At 35.0% G+C, this 22,095-nt stretch overlaps 2 protein-coding genes across 2 annotated transcripts; one reads left to right on the top strand and one right to left on the bottom strand.

The window, feature by feature from the left end:
- Positions 1-3,531: 3,531 nt before the first annotated feature.
- LOC113562582 lies at positions 3,532-5,024 on the bottom strand. The gene is made up of 4 exons (XM_026972362.1): positions 4,809-5,024; positions 4,500-4,694; positions 4,091-4,421; positions 3,532-3,587 (listed from the first exon to the last, which is right to left on the bottom strand). Exons 1-4 carry the CDS (start codon positions 5,022-5,024, stop codon positions 3,532-3,534), a joined length of 798 nt encoding a protein of 265 aa, XP_026828163.1.
- Positions 5,025-5,805: 781 nt separating this feature from the next.
- Positions 5,806-6,653, top strand: LOC113562581 (the record flags this gene model as incomplete). Its single annotated transcript, XM_026972361.1, has 2 exons — positions 5,806-5,985; positions 6,064-6,653. Coding segments are annotated over 2 exons (591 nt in total), but the record flags the coding sequence as incomplete, so codon positions are not given.
- Positions 6,654-22,095: the final 15,442 nt, after the last annotated feature.

The raw sequence follows: 22,095 nt of genomic DNA, 5'->3' as shown, positions 1-22,095 counted from the left end.
GAGAATGTAAAACGAGCACGTATCGTGAATACGAGGAGACACAAAGCGTACAGGGAAGAACATAAACAATATAATGATATAGAAAAGAAAAATCACAGTAGGGCCAACCAATCAAAACACAATAACTAACGCACTCTATAATTCTAATTCCAACAGCAAAAATGAATTTTGGGATTGGAAATGGAATTTCCAGTCTTCAAAACAATGAGGAAAATTTAAAGAAGAATAGAAAGTAATAAAATAAAATGTAATAATAATAAAGAAAATAAAATAAGAAGAAGAATATAAAGTAATAAAATAAAAGTAATGAACGCTTAGAAATTGTTTTATTATTTTCCTACTAGTTCTGATAACACAGGCCGACATTTTTAGACTTTTTGTCTGCTGTTTGAATATAAAATATCATTTTCGATGTATTTTTTCACGCTGAACACGAATCCGGCCGCGAAATTGCTCTATCACGTCAGGTTTTTGAGAAAATGAGGTTAAAAGTGTCAAAAGTGACGTTTTTTGCCATTTTTATGATTTTTTCGCTGGTAAAATAAATTTTATTTTTTACTTTCGCCTACGCCATCTTAAAGTGCCAACTTTTATCTTTAAACTCGATTTTTCGAAACTCCGTAGGATTGTTTTTCGCCGAGTTAACCACTTCGCTGTCAGACGAACATTTCGGCCTCCGTAGCAGTAATGCAAACTCTGTACCCCTGGAACCATCGGTGTTACACCACGGTGCTCACGCACACAAACTCAGCCTAGCCGCCATTGTCCGCCGCCGAGCGCTGAGAGCACACGGACACGGATCACGCTTGTGTACGTGAGCACAGTGGTGCAGCACCAATGGTGCCAGGGGTTCAGAGTTTGCATCACTGCTCCGTAGCACTCGATTAGAATAGTATATCCCCACCATGCACTACCGAGGCCTGACATCACTGCCGCACAGAATCGAAACCGCGTACATGTGATGTGCCGAGGGTACTATTGCGCCGATCGTTTTACTTATGTCGCGCTTGTATTTATACAATACACATTGCATATGCAGTTGTCCTGCTCGCCTAGAATTGAGTCTACCCTCTGTATTTATATTGTATTTGCTTATTTTTAAGAATTTTTCTTCTTTTGGGAAGTGGAATGTTTTTGTAAATAAAACAATTAAATGGTTCAACAATTTTTTTGTTCGCTCAACAAATGCTTCTTATGTAAAGATGACATCACGAACTTGTGTTAATCATCCTGATAAATTTTGCTACATCTGTGGTAAATATACTCTTAAAAAACAAGGGATTACTATAACTCCATTCATTAGTTCAATTTATTTTCATTACTTCCATCTAGAAATTAAAAATCAAGATAAATCTTGGGTTCCTCATAATGCCTGCAAGAGTTGCGTCGAAACATTACGGCAGTGGGAATTGGGAAAACGGAAATCTATGCCATTCGGCATTCCCATGGTCTGGCGTGAACCGAGTAATCATGTAGATGATTGCTACTTTTGTTTGACCTCGATACAAGGATTTAATAGTAAGAATAAAAATCAGTTCTTTATCCAGATGTCTCCAACGTCACCAAACCTATTCCTCATGGATGTAACGTTCCTGTACCGCATCCTCCACGGGGACAAGGTGCTGCATCTGCTTTTTCTTCTTGTACGAACGACAACATCAATATTGATGACGGAGATTTTGAAATGATCGAAACTCATGATGATCTTCCGAAATTCGATCTATCTGACGATAAGACGCCTAAACTGTTCACCCAACACGCATTGAACGATGTGGTGAGAGATTTGGGCCTGAGTAAAGAATCGGCGCTACTTTTAGCATCGAAACTTGGCGAGAGAAATTTGCTAGCTTCGAACACAACATTTAGCTGGTACAAACACCGTGAAACGGAATTTCTTCCATTTTTTGTTGCAAAAGATGATTTGGTGTATTGCACTAATGTCCCTGGTCTACTGAAAGCTTTAGGTCTTGATATTTATAAGAGAAACGAGTGGCGACTTTTCATCGATTCGTCCAAGCGGAGCCTGAAAGGTGTCCTTCTCCACAATGGAGGTCGATATGCTTGTGTTCCAATTGCGCATTCAGTACATCTTAAAGAATCTTACGAAAATGTTGAAATCCTGCTAAAAGCAATAGAGTATAATAAGCACAAATGGCAGGTTTGTGGAGATCTGAAGATCGTGAGCATGGTTCTTGGTCAGCAATCTGGGTTTACTAAATACCCATGTTTTTTCTGCGAATGGGATAGTAGAGCTAAATGTAAGCACTGGACCAGATAATTGTGGCCACCCAGAAATAGTCTAACACCAGGTTCAAAAAATGTTATACGTAAAGCCTTAGTTGATCCAGAAAAAATACTTCTGCCTCCGCTTCATATAAAACTAGGTCTTATGAAGCAGTTTATGAAAGCTCTGAATAAAGAAGGAGATTGCTTCAAATATCTCGTACAAAAGTTTCCAAAACTATCAGATGCCAAAGTAAAGGAAGGCATCTTTGTTGGGCCGGAAATAAGGTCACTGTGTAAGGATGACAAGTTTGAAAAAACGATGACTACTGCGGAAAAAAATGCTTGGGTTTCATTTAAAAAAGTTATCAACGGTTTCTGAGGAAACAAGAAGGATCCGAAATATGTAAAACTCATAAGCGATATGCTCGCACATTTTAACAATTTAGGCTGCAACATGAGCTTGAAAGTACATTTCTTGCACTCTCATTTAGACTACTTTCCGAAATGTAACCTGGGAAGTGTCAGTGAAGAACAAGGTGAAAGATTCCACCAGGATATTAAAGAAATGGAGAGGAGATATCAAGGAAAGTGGGACGTCCACATGTTAGCCGACTACTGTTGGTGTCTTAAGCGTGACGAACCAGAAATACCTCACAAAAGACAGCGTATGAGGCGCAGCTTTGATAACATGTAACTTTAAATATTTAAGTATTTAAGATATTAAGTTATTAAGTTTATATGTGCATATGTGCTTATATAATATCTTTTTAATGATTTAAAAATAAAAAAATGAAATTATAAAAAATGATTAAAAAAATGAAAATTAAAATAATAAAAAATGATAAAACAATTTAAAAACAACACAGCTAAAAAATTTTTAAAAATGATAAAAAAAGTGTGATGTAGGCTGCCTCCACGTGGTGCACTCTGGTAAACGTAGAATGTTTGTAAAATCGTTCCTACTGCGGCTAAACGGTCTACGAACAAAAAACATGGTGCAGGATACTGTATTTGCATCAGTAAGGTACAGTTAAGTTTTGCTCGTGTAAAGTACATTATACACAGAAGATTTTTAATGCCAGAATCTCATTTGGGGAAGCGAAATGTAACCCACCCAGAAGTAAAAAAAGAACAGTATATACCAAATTTTATTGAAATTCTAAGTTTTACAAATTTTGGTCCGCCATATTGGATCGGCCATTTTGAATTTTTAAAATCTTATTTCGGATTTGGATTCAGCGACCTCAAAAACCTTCTATAAAAATCATTATCATTCAGTTCTAAAATTTTGTTCTCCAAGTACATTTATGGCACGAAATGTTCGTCTGACAGCGGAGTGGTTAACTCGGCGAAAAACAATCCTACGGAGTTTCGAAAAATCGAGTTTAAAGATAAAAGTTGGCACTTTAAGATGGCGTAGGCGAAAGTAAAAAATAAAATTTATTTTACCAGCGAAAAAATCATAAAAATGGCAAAAAACGTCACTTTTGACACTTTTAACCTCATTTTTCTCAAAAACCTGACGTGATAGAGCAATTTCGCGGCCGGATTCGTGTTCAGCGTGAAAAAATACATCGAAAATGTTATCTTATATTCAAACAGCAAAACTCATGTCGGCCTGTGTAATTTATTTAAAATTAATAATAAATCTATATTTTCACTGGTTGCTATTTCTTTCCAAATGTTTTCTAAGATATCCTCTTTTTGTTTTAAAATATTTCGCTTCCCTCTTGCCCAGAATGTTGAATGCCTCATGATGCTCCGAATACGTTTTTGGTGCTCAGTCAGGTAAGCTGTAAATAATATATATCGCATTTTATGAACAGTAATAAAATGTTTGCAATGGGGCATTCACAATATATACCTAAAAATTCCACAATTGTTGAGTGTTTTTTTAGAGTCTCTCGTAGTTCCCGATTATGTCTTTCAGATATATTGTTTGTTTTATGTAATTGTTGAAAAACAGAGAACGAATCGGACTTAAAGCCATTTAACCATGTCTCTTTATAATAATTAAAAAATGAATCCAAATACTTGTAATTTTTGAAAATAATTTTGGATATTATTTGGAAGCCTTCTTCTATTAAGTTTTTGGGTAAAAAAGCTAGGGATACTAACAATTTGGTTGCACCCCAACCCAATTCTTTGTCGTCGCCTTTAAGTATCCCAAATTTGTCGGCATTATGTACTAATGCCTATAAAGAGAAACCAACATAATTAAAATTAACGCGCATTTTATGTTTATAATTATGTGCATTGTTATTGTTTATTACCTGACTGTAATGGAAGAAACTGCCGATGATTTTAGCACTGGGGAAAACTGTTCGTAACGCTTTTCTTTCTGCTCTTTCAAAGTCTGATATTGCTGTGTCAGGTTTTATTTTTATAACATTTACGACTGCGTCCAAAACATCTATATAATTTTCGGCACTGCGTCCTTCCATTATAGCATAGACAATCGGAAATGTCTGAAAATTGAAAGTAATTAAATTTACTCATATATTTACATAGAATATAGTGCCTTTAAAATAACTAATTACTTAATGAATTAACTATAATTAATGAACTAATGTTTTGCTTACTCTATTTTTATGTCTAATTACAATTGTCCACAATTGGCAATTAGTATTGCTTAGTTGGGGTACTGTGGCAAACGTTCCATCAACAAAAATAGTTAATTTTTCATTAATTTCATTTGTAATTGATTCAGTTAAATGTTGATCAATAAAAATAACTGCTTTTGTAGTATTATTTTTTAAGATAAATTTCACATGAAACGAATCTACTGCATCCAACATGAGTAATTGTTTCCAGGTTTCTTTTGTGAGGCAGTTATGTAATTCGTTTAGAGTTTTTGGAATTCGTTAAATATTTTTTTTTTCTTTTTGTTACGCTCTATGGATTTTTCAATAGCACCAATGCTTATAAAATCCAATAAATGATCGTGTCTATAGGTACAAAGTATGGAAATTACGTAAATACAAATTAGTAAATGTACACATTACGAATTACAAAGTAGTTGCTAGTCCGCTTCGTAACAGCATTAATTATTTGCTATTTTATTGTTTCTTACTCACTTTGACATAACTCTGTTTTTTATTATTCTTGTTGTTTCGAATGGTTGTGATGCTTCAATTTCCTTTTTGATTTCAGAAAGCTGAAATGGTTTATTATGCTCCTCGTGTCTTCCACATAGAATATAGTTCCCATTAACAGGTTTTAATCGTGCTTTGCACTGTACATCTTTGTTTTTACGGAAACTACATTCGTAATAGCTACGAGAAAATTATTCATTAGTAAATATACCAAATACAATCCGATGCTCTACGTTATACATTTTTCATTAATTTCATTCACATATATTGTGTTTGCTCACATTGTATCTCCGTAGGATTTATCACGATGGAAATGGTATCCCTCATATTCCACCTTCGTCTCTTGAATTCTTGCTTTTTTATATCTATTTTTTCAGCCATATCGACAAATAAAATGATTTTTTATACAATATATCTAATAAGGACGCCGAACGAGATTGCAAACTAACAATCGGGAAAAACAAAAGCATTATGAAAAAATGTCTATGCTATAATGGAAGGACGCAGTGCCGAAAATTATATAGATGTTTTGGACGCAGTCGTAAATGTTATAAAAATAAAACCTGACACAGCAATATCAGACTTTGAAAGAGCAGAAAGAAAAGCGTTACGAACAGTTTTCCCCAGTGCTAAAATCATCGGCAGTTTCTTCCATTACAGTCAGGTAATAAACAATAACAATGCACATAATTATAAACATAAAATGCGCGTTAATTTTAATTATGTTGGTTTCTCTTTATAGGCATTAGTACATAATGCCGACAAATTTGGTATACTTAAAGGCGACGACAAAGAATTGGGTTGGGGTGCAACCAAATTGTTAGTATCCCTAGCTTTTTTACCCAAAAACTTAATAGAAGAAGGCTTCCAAATAATATCCAAAATTATTTTCAAAAATTACAAGTATTTGGATTCATTTTTTAATTATTATAAAGAGACATGGTTAAATGGCTTTAAGTCCGATTCGTTCTCTGTTTTTCAACAATTACATAAAACAAACAATATATCTGAAAGACATAATCGGGAACTACGAGAGACTCTAAGAAAACACTCAACAATTGTGGAATTTTTAGGTATATATTGTGAATGCCCCATTGCAAACATTTTATTACTGTTCATAAAATGCGATATATATTATTTACAGCTTACCTGACTGAGCACCAAAAACGTATTCGGAGCATCATGAGGCATCCAACATTCTGGGCAAGAGGGAAGCGAAATATTTTAAAACAAAAAGAGGATATCTTAGAAAACATTTGGAAAGAAATAACAACCAGTGAAAATGTAGATTTATTATTAATTTTAAATAAATTATCAGAACTAGTAGGAAAATAATAAAACAATTTCTAAGCGTTTCATTACTTTTATTTTATTACTTTATATTCTTCTTCTTATTTTATTTTCTTTATTATTATTACATTTTATTTGATTACTTTCTATTCTTCTTCAAATTTTCCTCATTGTTTTGAAGACTGGAAATTCCATTTCCAATCCCAAAGTCCATTCTTGCAAAGGCAAATGTGATGCGACGATGTAATATAATATCATGTTTACAATTGCACTTGAAGAAGCAATTAGGCTCAGAATGTGGCAGTTTTAGTTTTCGGTATGGAATTATTCTCCGGTTGTTAACATGTTGCAAGTTGTTGACGCAATCCGGATAGTCGAAGGTAGGCGTGAAGAAAATTGGCTAGTTGATTTGATTGCACACTTTACTAAAATTAAGAAAAGAAACAAGTAATTCCGTAGTAAATTAATCGAGGCAGCAGGCTTGACAAATATCATATGATGTGTCGTGTACGGGCGAGATTTTCGTGCTCCGGCCCCTTGAATGACGCTGAGGGAGGTCGCTCTTCGAAGATCTTGTTCGCTCAACGCCTGTAAAGAAACTGCTGGGATAATTCCTGAAAGAAGTGGTTAAGAGAACGCTCGAAGAACGTTACCACCTCAGTTATTAGAGGCACCGTAAAGCGGCTGACTAAAAAATCAGCGAGTGAGCTGCTCCAGAGAGCACACGTCCATGTAATGGATGAAGCTGCAAGAGTCCACAAGAACTCTGTCACCCAAAGGCAACCTCTGTTAATAACGAGTCGACTTTGATTCTTTCACCTAAAATAGTGAGGTTAAAATAGTCGGCTAAGACTACAACACCCGAGATAAATCAGGCTAGATACAGAGACGTAACGACTCTCTCACCCGAAGGCTAGTGACTAGAAAACTCGACAAGCGCTTGTCCACCCGAAGGCCGTGAACTATAGTAAAGTCGTCGAAGACTTACACACCCGAAGGCTGTCTAGGTTATTCGAGTGTCCGCTCAGTGGCAGAAGCCCTTATCTCTCTTTCCTCACCGCTGGGCGTTTCAGATGAACCCGTCTCTCGTTGGTCGTCCACTCGAACTCGCCTTGTCTCACAAAGAACCACACAAAGCTTTTCGCAAGCGATTTGCTACGCAGAGATCGCAGAGATTGCGAGGTAAGAAGACTGCCGCGCCACCACCGCTCTCCGCTCGCTCTTGTATTACTCCGCCGACGGTCGCGCAGTACCGCTGTGGCCGGTCATTTCGAAAAGACCGCTAATCCGCAACACAAGTAAATGCAAGTAAATTAGGTGGGAAACTAAAACAAAAATTTAATTTAAGGAAAAAATCGGTCCAATATCTACACTTACAGAAAATACATAGAATAAATATTCTTTTATTTTATGAGAATATTAGTTACTTATCTGATATATGTACAGTTGCCTATTTTTCTATTTATTTCTATCTTCCTTCTTTACGATTTCTTTATTTCATATATGGGTTTCATTCCTCAGTGTTGACGATGATTCTAATGTGAAGAACAATGCCACAATCATACATGTTTATAAAGGCACTGAAATGAAAAAACTGAAAAGTGAAAAATAAATTATAAATAAGGTAATACTCGTGTTGCTACATTTGATCAGTATAATTTAATTTCCTTCCCTCACAACTGTCACTCTTTAACATTTTGTAGCTCTTTTCTAGTTGAGAGCGACGATTTTAACATTTACATTCGTGTTTTACGCATAAACATACACAATATTGCAAAAGTTTATCGAAATAGGAGAGATAGAGACTCTTCTGCAGTATTACCATCAACAATTATGCGTTTTGTAAATATTTACACGTTTTTATCTTGATTATCTGACATATGCACGCATAGACTTATTACTTAACAGAGTCACTACTCCACAGAAATTTGGCACCTAGGGATTTTTGTTGGTACCAACATTTTTCTCATCTAGTTTTCTGGAAAATGTCGTGTAACCTTCCTTATTACTTTCATTGTGTCTGAGCCCTTAGTAAGTTTGAAAAAATTTTTGGTTCTATCAGTAATCTCGTCAGGCTGGCTATTAGTTAGCTGATGCAACGTTGCCAGTTGCCACATCTATCTAGTAGTACGGCCTAGAAATAAAGACGGCCGTGTATGCCATTGTATCACTGTACATATACATATCCCCTAAGGGGCGAACAGTCTACCGTGGCTACTTATATACGTGCAGTCGCAGATCTTATGTACGAGTACGGCGTACGCCCTGTAGCCATCTGGTGGCGTCGTGAGTACTACGCTCCTACTAGCGTATCCATAAACTTTACGAAGTAATTAATCATTCAATACGCGCAAATGTGCAACCGCAAGTATCTCGATGGATTCTATCTTGATTACATCATCATAATGATATTTATATAACATACTGCTGCTATATAAAGTTTATACACATATGTAACATACGTAATCCGCATATTTACATTTTGATATTAGCTAAGGAGATTATCAATGATATTTCGTGCGGGACACAATTTCAGAACTTGACAACATTAAATTAAACATCTATTCATGATGTTTAGTCTCGTATATAACAAAAAGTATACATTTAACAAACAATTATAATAAATAATTATTAAAAAACGAATTTTTCTTCGGGGAAAGAAATGAAACATTTACAAAACATTTACAAAACATTTACAAAAACATCATGTAATTGCTGTAAATAATTAGTCATGAGGTTTACTCTCATACATATTACGTAGTTTACATATAACGTTTTAGAATTTATTCACTATTTCTCAGGGTTGGGTAAGATACATTTTTTTGTAACTAAGTTAAGTTAAAGTTAACAGTCTTGAAAATTTAACTTAGTTAAGATACAAGTTAACCCATAATGAAATTAATTGAATTAAAAGTTAAGTTAATAATAAAAAGTAATTAAAAAGTTAAAAGTTAATTTTATTTTATTTCAGTTTCACAGTCTTACAAATAACAGATATAACAAACATCACTTTACTTTTCATATTATTTAGAAACATCTACAAACTACATTTTGTTTACAGATACTTATTAAATTTAAGTAATAAAGCCATTTCGAAATTTTTGTCAGACATTTTTCCTCGAAGGTTGTCAAAAACGAGCCCTCCTGCACTGAACAACCGTTCAACGTGAGCTGAAGATAGTATCGCGGTATTATATTTTATAAACTCACGTTTGAGTGCCTTAGGGAAATTTTGTTTCGTCGCAAATGTATCAGTCGACAGATAGGTTTGAATAATATGATCAGTTATCATCATGTTTTCGTTTCGGTCCAGTATATTATTAAATCCCTAAAAAACCTTTTTAAACAAAGAAAAAATATATACGCCAAGTACATAAAACCTCTCAACTTGTGAAAACTCGAAACTAAATATGAAATCAATAATTAATTAGCCAAGTATCTAGAAGCAGTTTGAGTATTTTACCCAAACGTTTTCCATGCATACTCTCTTATCGCATGACGACATTGAAGTACTTGGCGTGCCCGAATCACAGTGGTCATGTATTCTTGTAAAGGCCATAGCCGGATTAGCATACTAAAAGTGCCCCCGGCGAGTTTGGAACGACACTTGGACTGTTATTTTGTCATTATAACAAAAACATTTTCTCAAAATTTCAATCCTTTAATTGTATTATTTCTCGAGTTATTGAAAACAATGCTATTTTCAGTTTTTATTTTTTTCTTCCATAGATATTATAGATGGACTTCTGTCGAATTTTTTTTTAAAGACTTATTAATAGAAGACATAAAAAAACTTTTTTTCATAGTTCCCGATTTAAAACTCCATTTACAAAAAAAATAATAAAATTAAAAGTAACTTTTCCGAAATGTTCTCTTCGAGGTACAATCACTAAACTTTCACAGAAAACTCTTCTCTTTTATGAAATTGTTCTCAAATTTTTTCAATTTTTTCAAGTTGGTGCAACATCATGAAAAAAAATAAAAATCAATTTTTTCCTTTTATTTTTGCAGTAAAATAGACAATTATTTATTTCTCTCAATACAAATATAGTTATAATTATACAAACAAGATTCTAGAAAGAATTTTTATACAAAAATCATAAGTTTTATCGAATGTGATCAACAAATTAATTTTTTATCTGTCTTCATCACTATCTTCAGTAATTACTACGGTGCTATCCTGTATCGTAAACAGATGGCTCAAAATTTCAGCTGGTCTTATTATTTTTGCTAAATATCTCGCAGAAGATAAGTAATATACAGCTAGGGTGTATTACTAAAGGTGTTACAAGCTTATATTTTTAAAACTAGATGAAGTATGAAATTTTTGTTTTCCAGCAAATATTTGGTATCAAAAATAACATCATATGATGAAGTTAGTGTTTTCCTAGGTGGAGTGGTTAAAGTCACATCAAGGACATTTTGATTTTTTAACTGTCGACATATATTTTTTATTGCGTATGATTGTAGCCCGTCTCCTGACGAGTAGATTGACCACAAATAGTCATAATAACAAAACATATAGAAATAACAAACCAAAGTAATAAATCCTTAAAGCAAATGTTAGAAATTAGCGCCATTCAAAAACTATATGTCGACAGTTATAAAATCAAAATGTCCTTGATGTGACTTTAACCACTCCACCTAGGAAAACACTAACTTCATCATATGATGTTATTTTTGATACCAAATATTTGCTGGAAAACAAAAATTTCATACTTCATCTAGTTTTAAAAATATAAGCTTGTAACACCTTTAGTAATACACCCTAGCTGTATATTACTTATCTTCTGCGAGATATTTAGCAAAAATAATAAGACCAGCTGAAATTTTGAGCCATCTGTTTACGATACAGGATAGCACCGTAGTAATTACTGAAGATAGTGATGAAGACAGATAAAAAATTAATTTGTTGATCACATTCGATAAAACTTATGATTTTTGTATAAAAATTCTTTCTAGAATCTTGTTTGTATAATTATAACTATATTTGTATTGAGAGAAATAAATAATTGTCTATTTTACTGCAAAAATAAAAGGAAAAAATTGATTTTTATTTTTTTTCATGATGTTGCACCAACTTGAAAAAATTGAAAAAATTTGAGAACAATTTCATAAAAGAGAAGAGTTTTCTGTGAAAGTTTAGTGATTGTACCTCGAAGAGAACATTTCGGAAAAGTTACTTTTAATTTTATTATTTTTTTTGTAAATGGAGTTTTAAATCGGGAACTATGAAAAAAAGTTTTTTTATGTCTTCTATTAATAAGTCTTTAAAAAAAAATTCGACAGAAGTCCATCTATAATATCTATGGAAGAAAAAAATAAAAACTGAAAATAGCATTGTTTTCAATAACTCGAGAAATAATACAATTAAAGGATTGAAATTTTGAGAAAATGTTTTTGTTATAATGACAAAATAACAGTCCAAGTGTCGTTCCAAACTCGCCGGGGGCACTTTTAGTATGCTAATCCGGCTATGGCCTTTACAAGAATACATGACCACTGTGATTCGGGCACGCCAAGTACTTCAATGTCGTCATGCGATAAGAGAGTATGCATGGAAAACGTTTGGGTAAAATACTCAAACTGCTTCTAGATACTTGGCTAATTAATTATTGATTTCATATTTAGTTTTGAGTTTTGACAAGTTGGGAGTTTTTATGTACTTGGCGTATATATTTTTTCTTTTTTTAAAAAGGTTTTTTAGGGATCTCACTCTTTTTTCTAAATTTTAAAAATTTGACTATATTTTAGTTTTACAATCTTTTGAACATATCATTAGTATTACATAATTTCTTTTTATATGTTTTATTATCAATTATTTTGCATGCTAACACGTACATCGTTCCGATGCAATTTGTAATAAGTTTTATTAAGAATAATCTTTTGATTTTTATATAATGTAAATTATTTTTATATATTTTATACTTTTTTGTTTTGCTAACAAATTTTGTCTATGTCATTTACAATATTTTTTATTATAACTTTAACAATATAACTTTACTTTCACATAAATCATTTTTACGAGTTTTATAATTTTATTCAATGAATGTGGTAGCGCTCGACGTTATACAATGAAATTCGTGGTATTGGTGCAGTCAATCCCTTTCTCACTAACTAATATAACGTTGCACCACGTCGATGACGACGACGATGACGACGATGACGTTGCACCACGTCGATGACGGCGACAACAACGACGACGACGTTGCACCACATCAACGTCATCGTCGTCGTCGTCGTCGTCATCGACGTGTGCAACGTCATCGTCGTCGTCGTCGTCGTCGTTGACGTGGTGCAACGTCATCGTCATCGTTGTCGTCGTCGTCGACATGGTGCAACGTCATTGTCGTCGTCGTCGATGTAGTGCAACATCGTCGTCGTTGTCGTCGTCGTCATCGACGTGGTGCAACGTCATCGTCGTCGTCGTCGATGATGTTGCTTGCAATTACTTGCAATTTATGTCTTTATCGTGAAATAAAACATTTCCTATGTATCACATTTTTTATAGTATTTGCGATTTATATCTTTATCGTAAAATAAAACATTTCACATGTATTATTAAAATCCTTTTTAATTCATAATAAATTAAATCATGCATGTGTGAACAGCAGCTTGAGGAACAAAATCGCTTTGCATGAGTATGTGCGAACATACGTACGTGAGTCTGAACCAGAATACGGAAAACGGAACGTCACGATTCTAACGTACGATTATAATATCTCAGGATTGACTGCACCAATCTTATTCGAACTGGTCGCGATCGAAAGCTCGCATTCACATTTTATTATACAAGTGCCGTTAGATTTTTGATTACGGCTTTAATTCCTGAGATATGTTAATCATAAGTTGATATGACCTGTCAAATGGCATGAATTTCAGGTAATCTACTTGGTAGCGCGTGACGTTTATGCAATGAAATTGGTAACACTTGATATTATACAGTGACTCTCATTGTTCGAAACCTTATTTTTGATTATGTACTTGGCGTCGAGACGCTGCCGCGTCGCTTGATAAAAATATGAAAATCTATAGAAAATTAAACATTCTACATATAATTAAATGTGATTATAAATGATTATAAATCTGAAGTAATGTCTTAAGATACTAATGCGGCTCTGTGATTGGTTTCAAACATCTTACGATTGTACTTAAGACGGTCTTAAAGATTTTATTTGAAAAAATAAAGGAGATAATATTAAGCAGATATATTTTTATACGAATAAATATTTTAATACATATAAATATGTCAATACAATTTGAAAATACTTGGCGCTGCTAAACCGAATAAATAATTCTCTTCGTATTTAAATAAAGATTACAATAATTTGTTTAGACTCTAATTTACGCAACAACTTGCCGAAATACATAAAATATAATTAAGTAACTTATTTTAATGTCACACACACACACACACACACATACGCACGCGCATGCACACACACACACACACACCTGAACTTACATAACACAATCAGCGAAATACATTAAACAATATATGTTATTCGGTTTAGCAGCGCCAAGTATTTTCAAAAAACACTTATTGTATTGACATATTTATATGTATTAAAATATTTATTCGTATAAAAATAAAAAAACACTTATTTGTATAGACATATTTATATGTATTAAAATATTTATTCGTATAAAAATATATCTGCTTAATATTATTATCTCCTTTATTTTTTCAAATAAAATCTTTAAGACCGTCTTAAGTACAATCATAAGATGTTTGAAACCAATCACAGAACCGCATTAGCATCTTAAGACATTATTATTTCAGATCGTCTGGAAATAAGAACAGACTAAGAGAAGTGTGGACTAGGAGATAATAATATTAAAATATGTATTTGTATGTAATGTGAAACAATATATGCTCAAAACTGTCATTACAGAATTATATTATTCACTGGATATAGCATTTTAATATCAAAGGCCAGTATTCATGGTAAATATGCCGATTAGGGGAGCCAGCCCCGATGACCTTGACCTTGACATATTATCAAGGTCGCCCTCCTGAGTGACCTTCAAAAGGTTTTAGCCGTCGCTCGTTGTTTATTAAAAAGTTATTAACAAAAGAAGTTTAATGATTTTGCAGGAATTTTCAGCTGTCCACACGAAGTAATGACTTGAATTTGACATATATTACAAAGGTCACCTCCCCGAATAAACCGCACTAAGTTTCAATCGTGGATAGTTATTTATTAAAAAGTTGTTAACAAAAGAAGTTTCGAAAGTAAAGCAGTTATTTTGAATATTGAAAGCCCAAACGGTTAAATACAAAGTATTCTCTGCTTTAACCTAACCTAACCTAACCTAACCTAACCTGGTTAGGTTGTTTATTAAAAGTTATTAACAAAAGAATTTCGAAAGTATCGCTTGTTCGTTGAAATGCTCTCTTTGTGTGGAAACATTGCCGCTGTGTTTACATACTACATTCTATATATACGGTGTCAATAAAATCTATAAGCTACTAATAACATTTCAACGAACAAGTGATACTTTCGAAATTCTTTCGTTAATAACTTTTAATAAACAACCTAACCAGGTTAGGTTAGGTTAGGTTAGGTTAAAGCAGAGAATACTTTGTATTTAGCTGTTTGGGCTTTCAATATTCAAAATAACTGCTTTACTTTTGAAACTTCTTTTGTTAATAACTTTTAATAAACAACCTAACCAGGTTAAGTTAGGTTAGGTTAGGTTAGGTTAAAGCGGAGAGGCCTCCTTCTGCTCGCAAGTAATGCGGCAGAAGGAGGCTGCGGAACGGGAGCGGGAACGCGTGTTCGCCCCGGATCGCATTAGAAGAGGAGGAGTTGGGGGGGGGAGGCGTCAGGCCCTCCCCCCACAGCCGCGAAGAAACACGAGATGATGATAGGGGGGAGAACGCATATTAGCCTCCTCCCTCTTCCTCCAAAGGCGAGCCCTTAACTAAGGACGGAGCTGATGGGCGTTGGGGTGAATGCAGACACCCCAACGCCCAAAAGATGAGAGATGGGCGGCGGTCCGCGGGGACATGAGGCGCGTGCGCGGAGGGAAATTCCGACGAGTGACAGGGTGCCTTTATCAAAGTACCCTGGGGGTGATTCTGCAGAATGCAGAAAAGCCCCACTTTGCACCGGGGGACACTTGCCCGGGCGTGAAGTTCACTCGTCGGAATTAGCACGACAGTCCGCATATTGTCGTGCATGTGGCGAGTCCTAAAAGGGGGCTGGGTGCCGGCGGGGCATTTGCCCGGGCCATCACACCGTCGCAGAGTCCTTAGGACCTGCGACCCCCTTTCGGGACGTTAGGGATGGGTGGACGGGGGTTGATTTGGGATAGTCAACCTCCATCCAAAAAACACCCCTCTTGACGGGGGGTCCCCGTGGAGCGGTAGTCTGCCACGCTCCATGGGTGGGGACCGGGCCAGCTTCGGCGGGCATGCGCGCCGCCACGGCGCGCAGAACCGGATACTTGGCAGGGAGAGGACTGAGAGGAATCCTTAGGGGCTCCCAGACCTCTCCTAGCCAGGGCTGGCAGACGGAGGTAGGTTTAGTGAGTAAGAGTCTCACACTCCCCTCGCACCCCGCCCGCGGAGATACTTTATATTTAACTGTTTGGGCTTTCAATATTCAAAATAACTGCTATACTGTCGAAACTTCTTTTGTTAATAACTTTTTAGTAAACAACGAGCGACGGCTAAAACTTTTTGAAGGTCATTCAGGAGAGCGACCTTGACAATATATGTCAAGGTCAAGGTCATTGGGGCTGGCTCCCCTAATCGGCATATTTACCCTTAATATAATTTTATATTTTATAAACATGTAAGTTAATACTTTTAAAAACCTTGACTGACAGGACTATGGCTTTTATCTCCTCATATATTATAAAAAAGAATAACATACTTCACACTACAAAATGTGTGAAATCACAACAAAATTACCTTTTTAAAAAAAGGTACAAAAAAAGCGCCAAGTATACGCGCCTGAAGTTCTTTCAAAAAAGGACTACAAAACTGATGATATGAACAAATTGCGCCAACTACAATAGGTGGTATTTATGCAAACCAGAAAATCTATTACTTTATTATCACTCTTTGGCCGATATTCATTGTTGATTCTGATTTAAGACTATCTTAGGTACAATCATAAGATATTTGAAACCAATCACACAGTCGTATTAGCATCTTAAGACATTACTTCAGATCGTCTGGAAATAAGAATGGACTATGAATACTAGCCTTTGATATTAAAAAATAAAGGACATAATAATATTAAGCAGATATTTTTATACGAATAAATATTTTAATACATAGAAATATATTTATTAATACAAATAAGTGTTCTTTTCAAAATACTTGGCGCTGCTAAACCGAATCAAAAATTGTACCTTTTTTTAAAAAGGTAATTTTGTTGTGATTTCACACATTTTGTAGTGTGAAGTATGTTATTCTTTTTTATAATATATGAGGAGATGAAAGCCATAGATAGTCCTGTCAGTCAAGGTTTTTAAAAGTATTAACTTACATGTTTATAAAATATAAAATTATATTAAGTATATTTATGCACAGAAGTCAATATATGCAAGAAAACAGAATTTACCCCCGTCGTTTTTTATTTCGTTTAGTAAATTTTATTGTACACAATGATACCTATCCATATAGTATTGTCCATTATACATGTGATACCTATCCATAGTATTGTCCATTATATCGTATACGTTACGTAAAAATAACAGTATTAACATTAATTGCGTATTTAATTATATTTCCACTTCCACTATCTCTATGCTCTGATTCTTTTAACTATATTCATGAACATTCATGAACAAATTACACATCGATAATGAAGTTAGGATTACAACGGTTTCGAGAGACCCCTCGATTATCAGATCTGAATAACGGCGGATCCAAACTTCTAAGTAGGCTCAATGGATAGTTTGGGTTCGAGTTGTATAAGAAAAGTGTTTTCATTTTTCTTCTACGTGTCCTACAAGCGGAGATATTGGCTGCGTTCGGCAGAAAAAGCTGCTTTGCAACCGTTGTAAAATTCGTGAATATGATTGGCGTATGCTTTTAGATTCAATTAAAATTAAGCGCATACGCCAATCAGATTCACGAATTTTACAACGATTGCAAAGCAGCTTTTTCTGCCGAACGCAGCCATTGTGATGCAAAGTTCGAAATGTAACGATAATGAATTTTGATCGATAAAATGAAGTTTGATCGATACTGAAGTTAACATTATCGACTCTACACTTACGAGTCATCTCGAGCCATCTAGCGTCGAAACTACCGAACTGTACATTTTTCCTCACCTTTCCGTGAGCCCCTCTTGCCCTCACTTTACGCAGGAGGAGAAAACGGAGCATCTTAAGCGTGAAATCACCATATTCGACTTTTGCATCGCAATATCTCCGCTCGTAGGACACGTAGAAGAAAAATGAAAACACTTTTCTTATACAAATCGGACCCAAGCTATCCATTGAGCCTACTCTGATCTTGATCCGTTCAGCGGTTATTGAGATCTGATAATCGGAGTGTCTGCGAAAGCGTCGCTTCGCGCAATAGTGTCACGGTGCGGTCTCGCTGCGCGTATACTCGGCACGAGACACTACCGTGTCTCTTGATTGTACAACATCATATAACGTGCGCGTATGCATTTCTATTTAAAAAATAATGTTAAGAAAGCATTACTTTTTCTGGATTATTTTAAGAAATTTATGGTCAAAAGCATGCTGATTTTACTAAGAAGAACACAAAATTTGGGTGATCGAATAAGTAAACTTGAAAATAAAGAAAACAAAAGAAATGAAGAAAATGAAGAGGAGTTTACATCTCTTCAGACTGAAGATTTATTAGAATTTGAAGAAAAATTAAAAACCCCGATATTCTTCAAGAAAATGGTAAGTTAAGAAATGTCAATTAATAATACAAAAAAGTTAATTGAATATTTAACAGCCACCTGTAACTTAGACAATAGGAGAGCAACTTCTCAACTGGTACACAATGCATAGCAAGATACTTGGGTACTTATCAATTTTTTTAATATTATTACATATAGCCAGATAGCAGAGAGAGTTCAAAAAGAATTCACTTGTATGTCACCAATTCTGAGTTTATTTTCAGATGCAAAAAGAATTCATAGAATTGGTGACATACAAGTGAATTCTTTTTGAACTCTCTCTGCTATCTGGCTATATACATACATATATGTACACACACACACCACATACACACACACATGTATATACCATAGACCTTATAGATATGGACTGACCATTACCTATAGTTTCTATACAGAAATAGTGTCGGGAGGAGGTTGGACAGAGAAAGCATGCTTTTCAGTACTTCTCTCTCTGCTAGTTTATGGAAGTAAGCTTTGCGCATGTCAGCCAAGCGGCAGTTTGAAACATATGGACTCCTATTCTCAATTCACTTCTTATAGATAAAAGTGCTTTAAATGTGATATTTCAGTTAATCAGATAATTGTTATACTATTTTTAAAGGTATTTTTAATATTTATACAATAAATGCAACAGATGTTTTTTGTGCTTGACCTCTATCTTACATACGCACCAATCACAATGTTCCACTGTATACTGATACTATTAAATATATTTTTAGCACTTTCAGTATTTACACACTAAATATACATATAAATATCTCTTGGGTTATTTATAAATAATTTTGCAATAAATTAAGTGAAGTCATTTTCTATTAATAAATAGAACGTTCACGCACGCCGCAAGCAATCTGAAGTCATTATATTTGCCCATTTAATCAAATTAAGTATTGACTAAAAAACAGATTACTTGGACCAATATAAGAAATTAATCTATGTCCAATATAAAAAATTGGATGTATATTGTTAACCAATATTGCTCCAATAAAGTTGTGTTACTAAGGATACGTATGCCTCACTTTTCAAACATGAATAGCAATACGCCTAACACTTGACTTTTCAAACATAGTATCAGATTTGGGGATACTTGATGTAGATTTTTCTCTATGCCAAGAGTGCGAGGGAGATCTATTACTACTTCAGGGCACATATTATGAAACTGTTCGGAAACGATTACGATCGGAATAATTCCGTTTTCCCCACATTTTTCCCTAGAAAAAAGAAAGGGAAGAACAGGGAAGAAAGGGACAAATGTCAAAGGGAAGAACAGGAAAGAAAGGAAAAACGGAATCATTCCGATCGGAATCGTTTCCGAACAGTTTCATAATATGTTGCCCTACATCGACTACGATAAGAAGATTTTTCTTTAGCTACTTACTTCGAAGTTTCAGCACGCTTCCTCTCGTATTCTAATATCTTCTTTTGCTTTAGTTTTTCATGTTTTCTTTCTTGTTCTTGTTGTATTTTCCATTGTTCTCTTCGTTTTCTTTGTTCAGTTGGTGAACGACGATGGAAATTTGGAAATCGTGGTGGATTCGTTACTGCAATAAATAAGATGCAAAGGATTTACTACTAAGTAATAAGTAATGATTAAATTATGGTGGACTGTAATAAGTATTGATTAAATTATGGTTTGTTTTTAAATCTAAATTATCTCAAGATTTCGTTAAAAATAATTAGGCTTTAATTTCTGGCAATTTTTGATAATCCTTGTCTTCTTATTGATTACTAAGAGTAATATGACAATTTATTCTTGAAGTTCAATGTACAGTGAACATTTCAAGTATTCTTCTAATTCAATACAATAGTGTGGTAACGGCAATAAAAGATTTAAACATTATAGTCTATTTAATTCTATAAATATTCAAACTTTCATTATGTAGTGTAATTATTGTATTAATATTGCATCAGCAGTTTTCAACCTTAATATAAACGCGTACCATTAAAACCAAAATTCAAACGTTTCCATACCGTCAATTAAAATATTTATATGTATTAAAACATGTTAGGCCAAAAATATATTCACATATAATTATATTACATATATTATAAACAAAAAAGTATCTGTCTAGGAAGCGTCCCGTTTGGCCACGTTGATATTGACCACAGTCCGATTGACCACGTTCCGATTGATCACGTTGCAATTGACCACAGTCCCGATTGACCACGGTCCCGATTGATCACGATCCCGATTGACCACATTGACATTGGCCACGATCCCGATTGACCACACCTTGGAAATCAGAAATCAGAACGGGCGTTTGCACACGGAACGATTGCACACCGCACGATTGCACACGTAATATTGCACACGTTGTATTGCACACTGTTTTATTGCACACAGCACAATTGTACACAGCACGATTGTACACCGCACGATTGCACACGCACATTGCACGATTGTACACCGCACTATTAGAAACTGCACGATTGTTTAATAAAACTGTATGAACGAAAAATTTTTAATTATCAGTAAATGATTCCGCATAGGTTCAACGAGGTCCGTACCTTGAATATTCCACGCTAATCGAGGTCCACCGCGGGCGGGGTAGGCCCCTTGAAGTTTGTTTATCGGTTATCGGTTATCGGAAGTATATTTATATTTTTTTTCGGCGGGGGTGCAGGTGGAAGGTGCTTCGCCGAAGGCGAAGCCCTTCCACTTTCATTACCCGCCTCACGCAAACACTGTCAAGTCATCGTACGATTCCACATAGGTTCAATGACATGAAGTCAAAAACAGACCTCTTTGACCATACGCGCTGGCTCTTATTGAATATCATCGGTTGTAAATTGGTGTCCAATCGTGCAGTGTCTAATAGTGCGGTGTCCACTCGTGCAATGTGCATGTGCAATCGTGCGGTGGTCCGATCGTGCGGTGTACAATCGTGTTGTGTGCAGTAGAACAGTGTGCAATACAACGTGTGCAATATTACGTGTGCAATCGTGCGGTGTGCAATCGTTCCGTGTGCAAATAGAGGCCACCCCATAAAACACATGCATGTTTTTAATTTCCAATGTGTGGTCAATCGGGATCGTGACCAATATTAACTTGGTCAATCGGGACCGTGGCCATTATCAACGTGGTCGATCGGGACTGTGATCAATGGGGACCGTGGTCAATGGGGACTGTGGTCAATCGGGACCGTGGTCAATCGGGACCATGGCCAATATTAACGTGGTCAATCGGGACCGTGGTCATTCGGGACTGTGGTCAATCGCAACGTGGTCAATATCAACGTGGTTAATTGGAACGTGGTCAATCGGGACCGTGGTCAATATCAACGTGGCTAAACAGGTGCCACTCATCTGTCTAATACTCATATATGTAACACTGGTTGAGAAGTGCTGCTTTAGACAATAGCCACAATCATCTAAAATAAGCTTCAAGATCAAGCTGCATTCGAAGAGACATTCGAGGAGTTAACAGCAATAGTAAGCTCCCCGAATGCAGTCTAGGGTAAAAATATTACAATAGGTATTGCAGATATAATGGCAAATAATGCAAACATGAATCGAAGAGGAATAATAAATCTTCTCACACTTGTTATAAAGAACTGAATAGAGTCATCATCATTATCTGATAGCGAACAAGAGTTGGATGC

Source organism: Ooceraea biroi, chromosome 9, assembly GCF_003672135.1.
Source record: "Ooceraea biroi isolate clonal line C1 chromosome 9, Obir_v5.4, whole genome shotgun sequence".
Taxonomy (NCBI): Eukaryota; Metazoa; Arthropoda; class Insecta; order Hymenoptera; family Formicidae; genus Ooceraea; species Ooceraea biroi.
This window is presented reverse-complemented; position numbering and strand designations above follow the sequence as displayed.

Excerpts from the sequence above, each read along its gene's own strand:
- LOC113562582 (XM_026972362.1), bottom strand. The coding sequence starts at position 5,024 with ATGTTGGATGCAGTAGATTCGTTTCATGTGAAATTTATCTTAAAAAAT. Across the intron at positions 4,695-4,808 it reads TAATTAGACATAAAAATAGA|ACATTTCCGATTGTCTATGC; the intron begins GTAAGCAAAACA and ends TTCAATTTTCAG. Across the intron at positions 4,422-4,499 it reads GTTTCTTCCATTACAGTCAG|GCATTAGTACATAATGCCGA; the intron begins GTAATAAACAAT and ends TTCTCTTTATAG.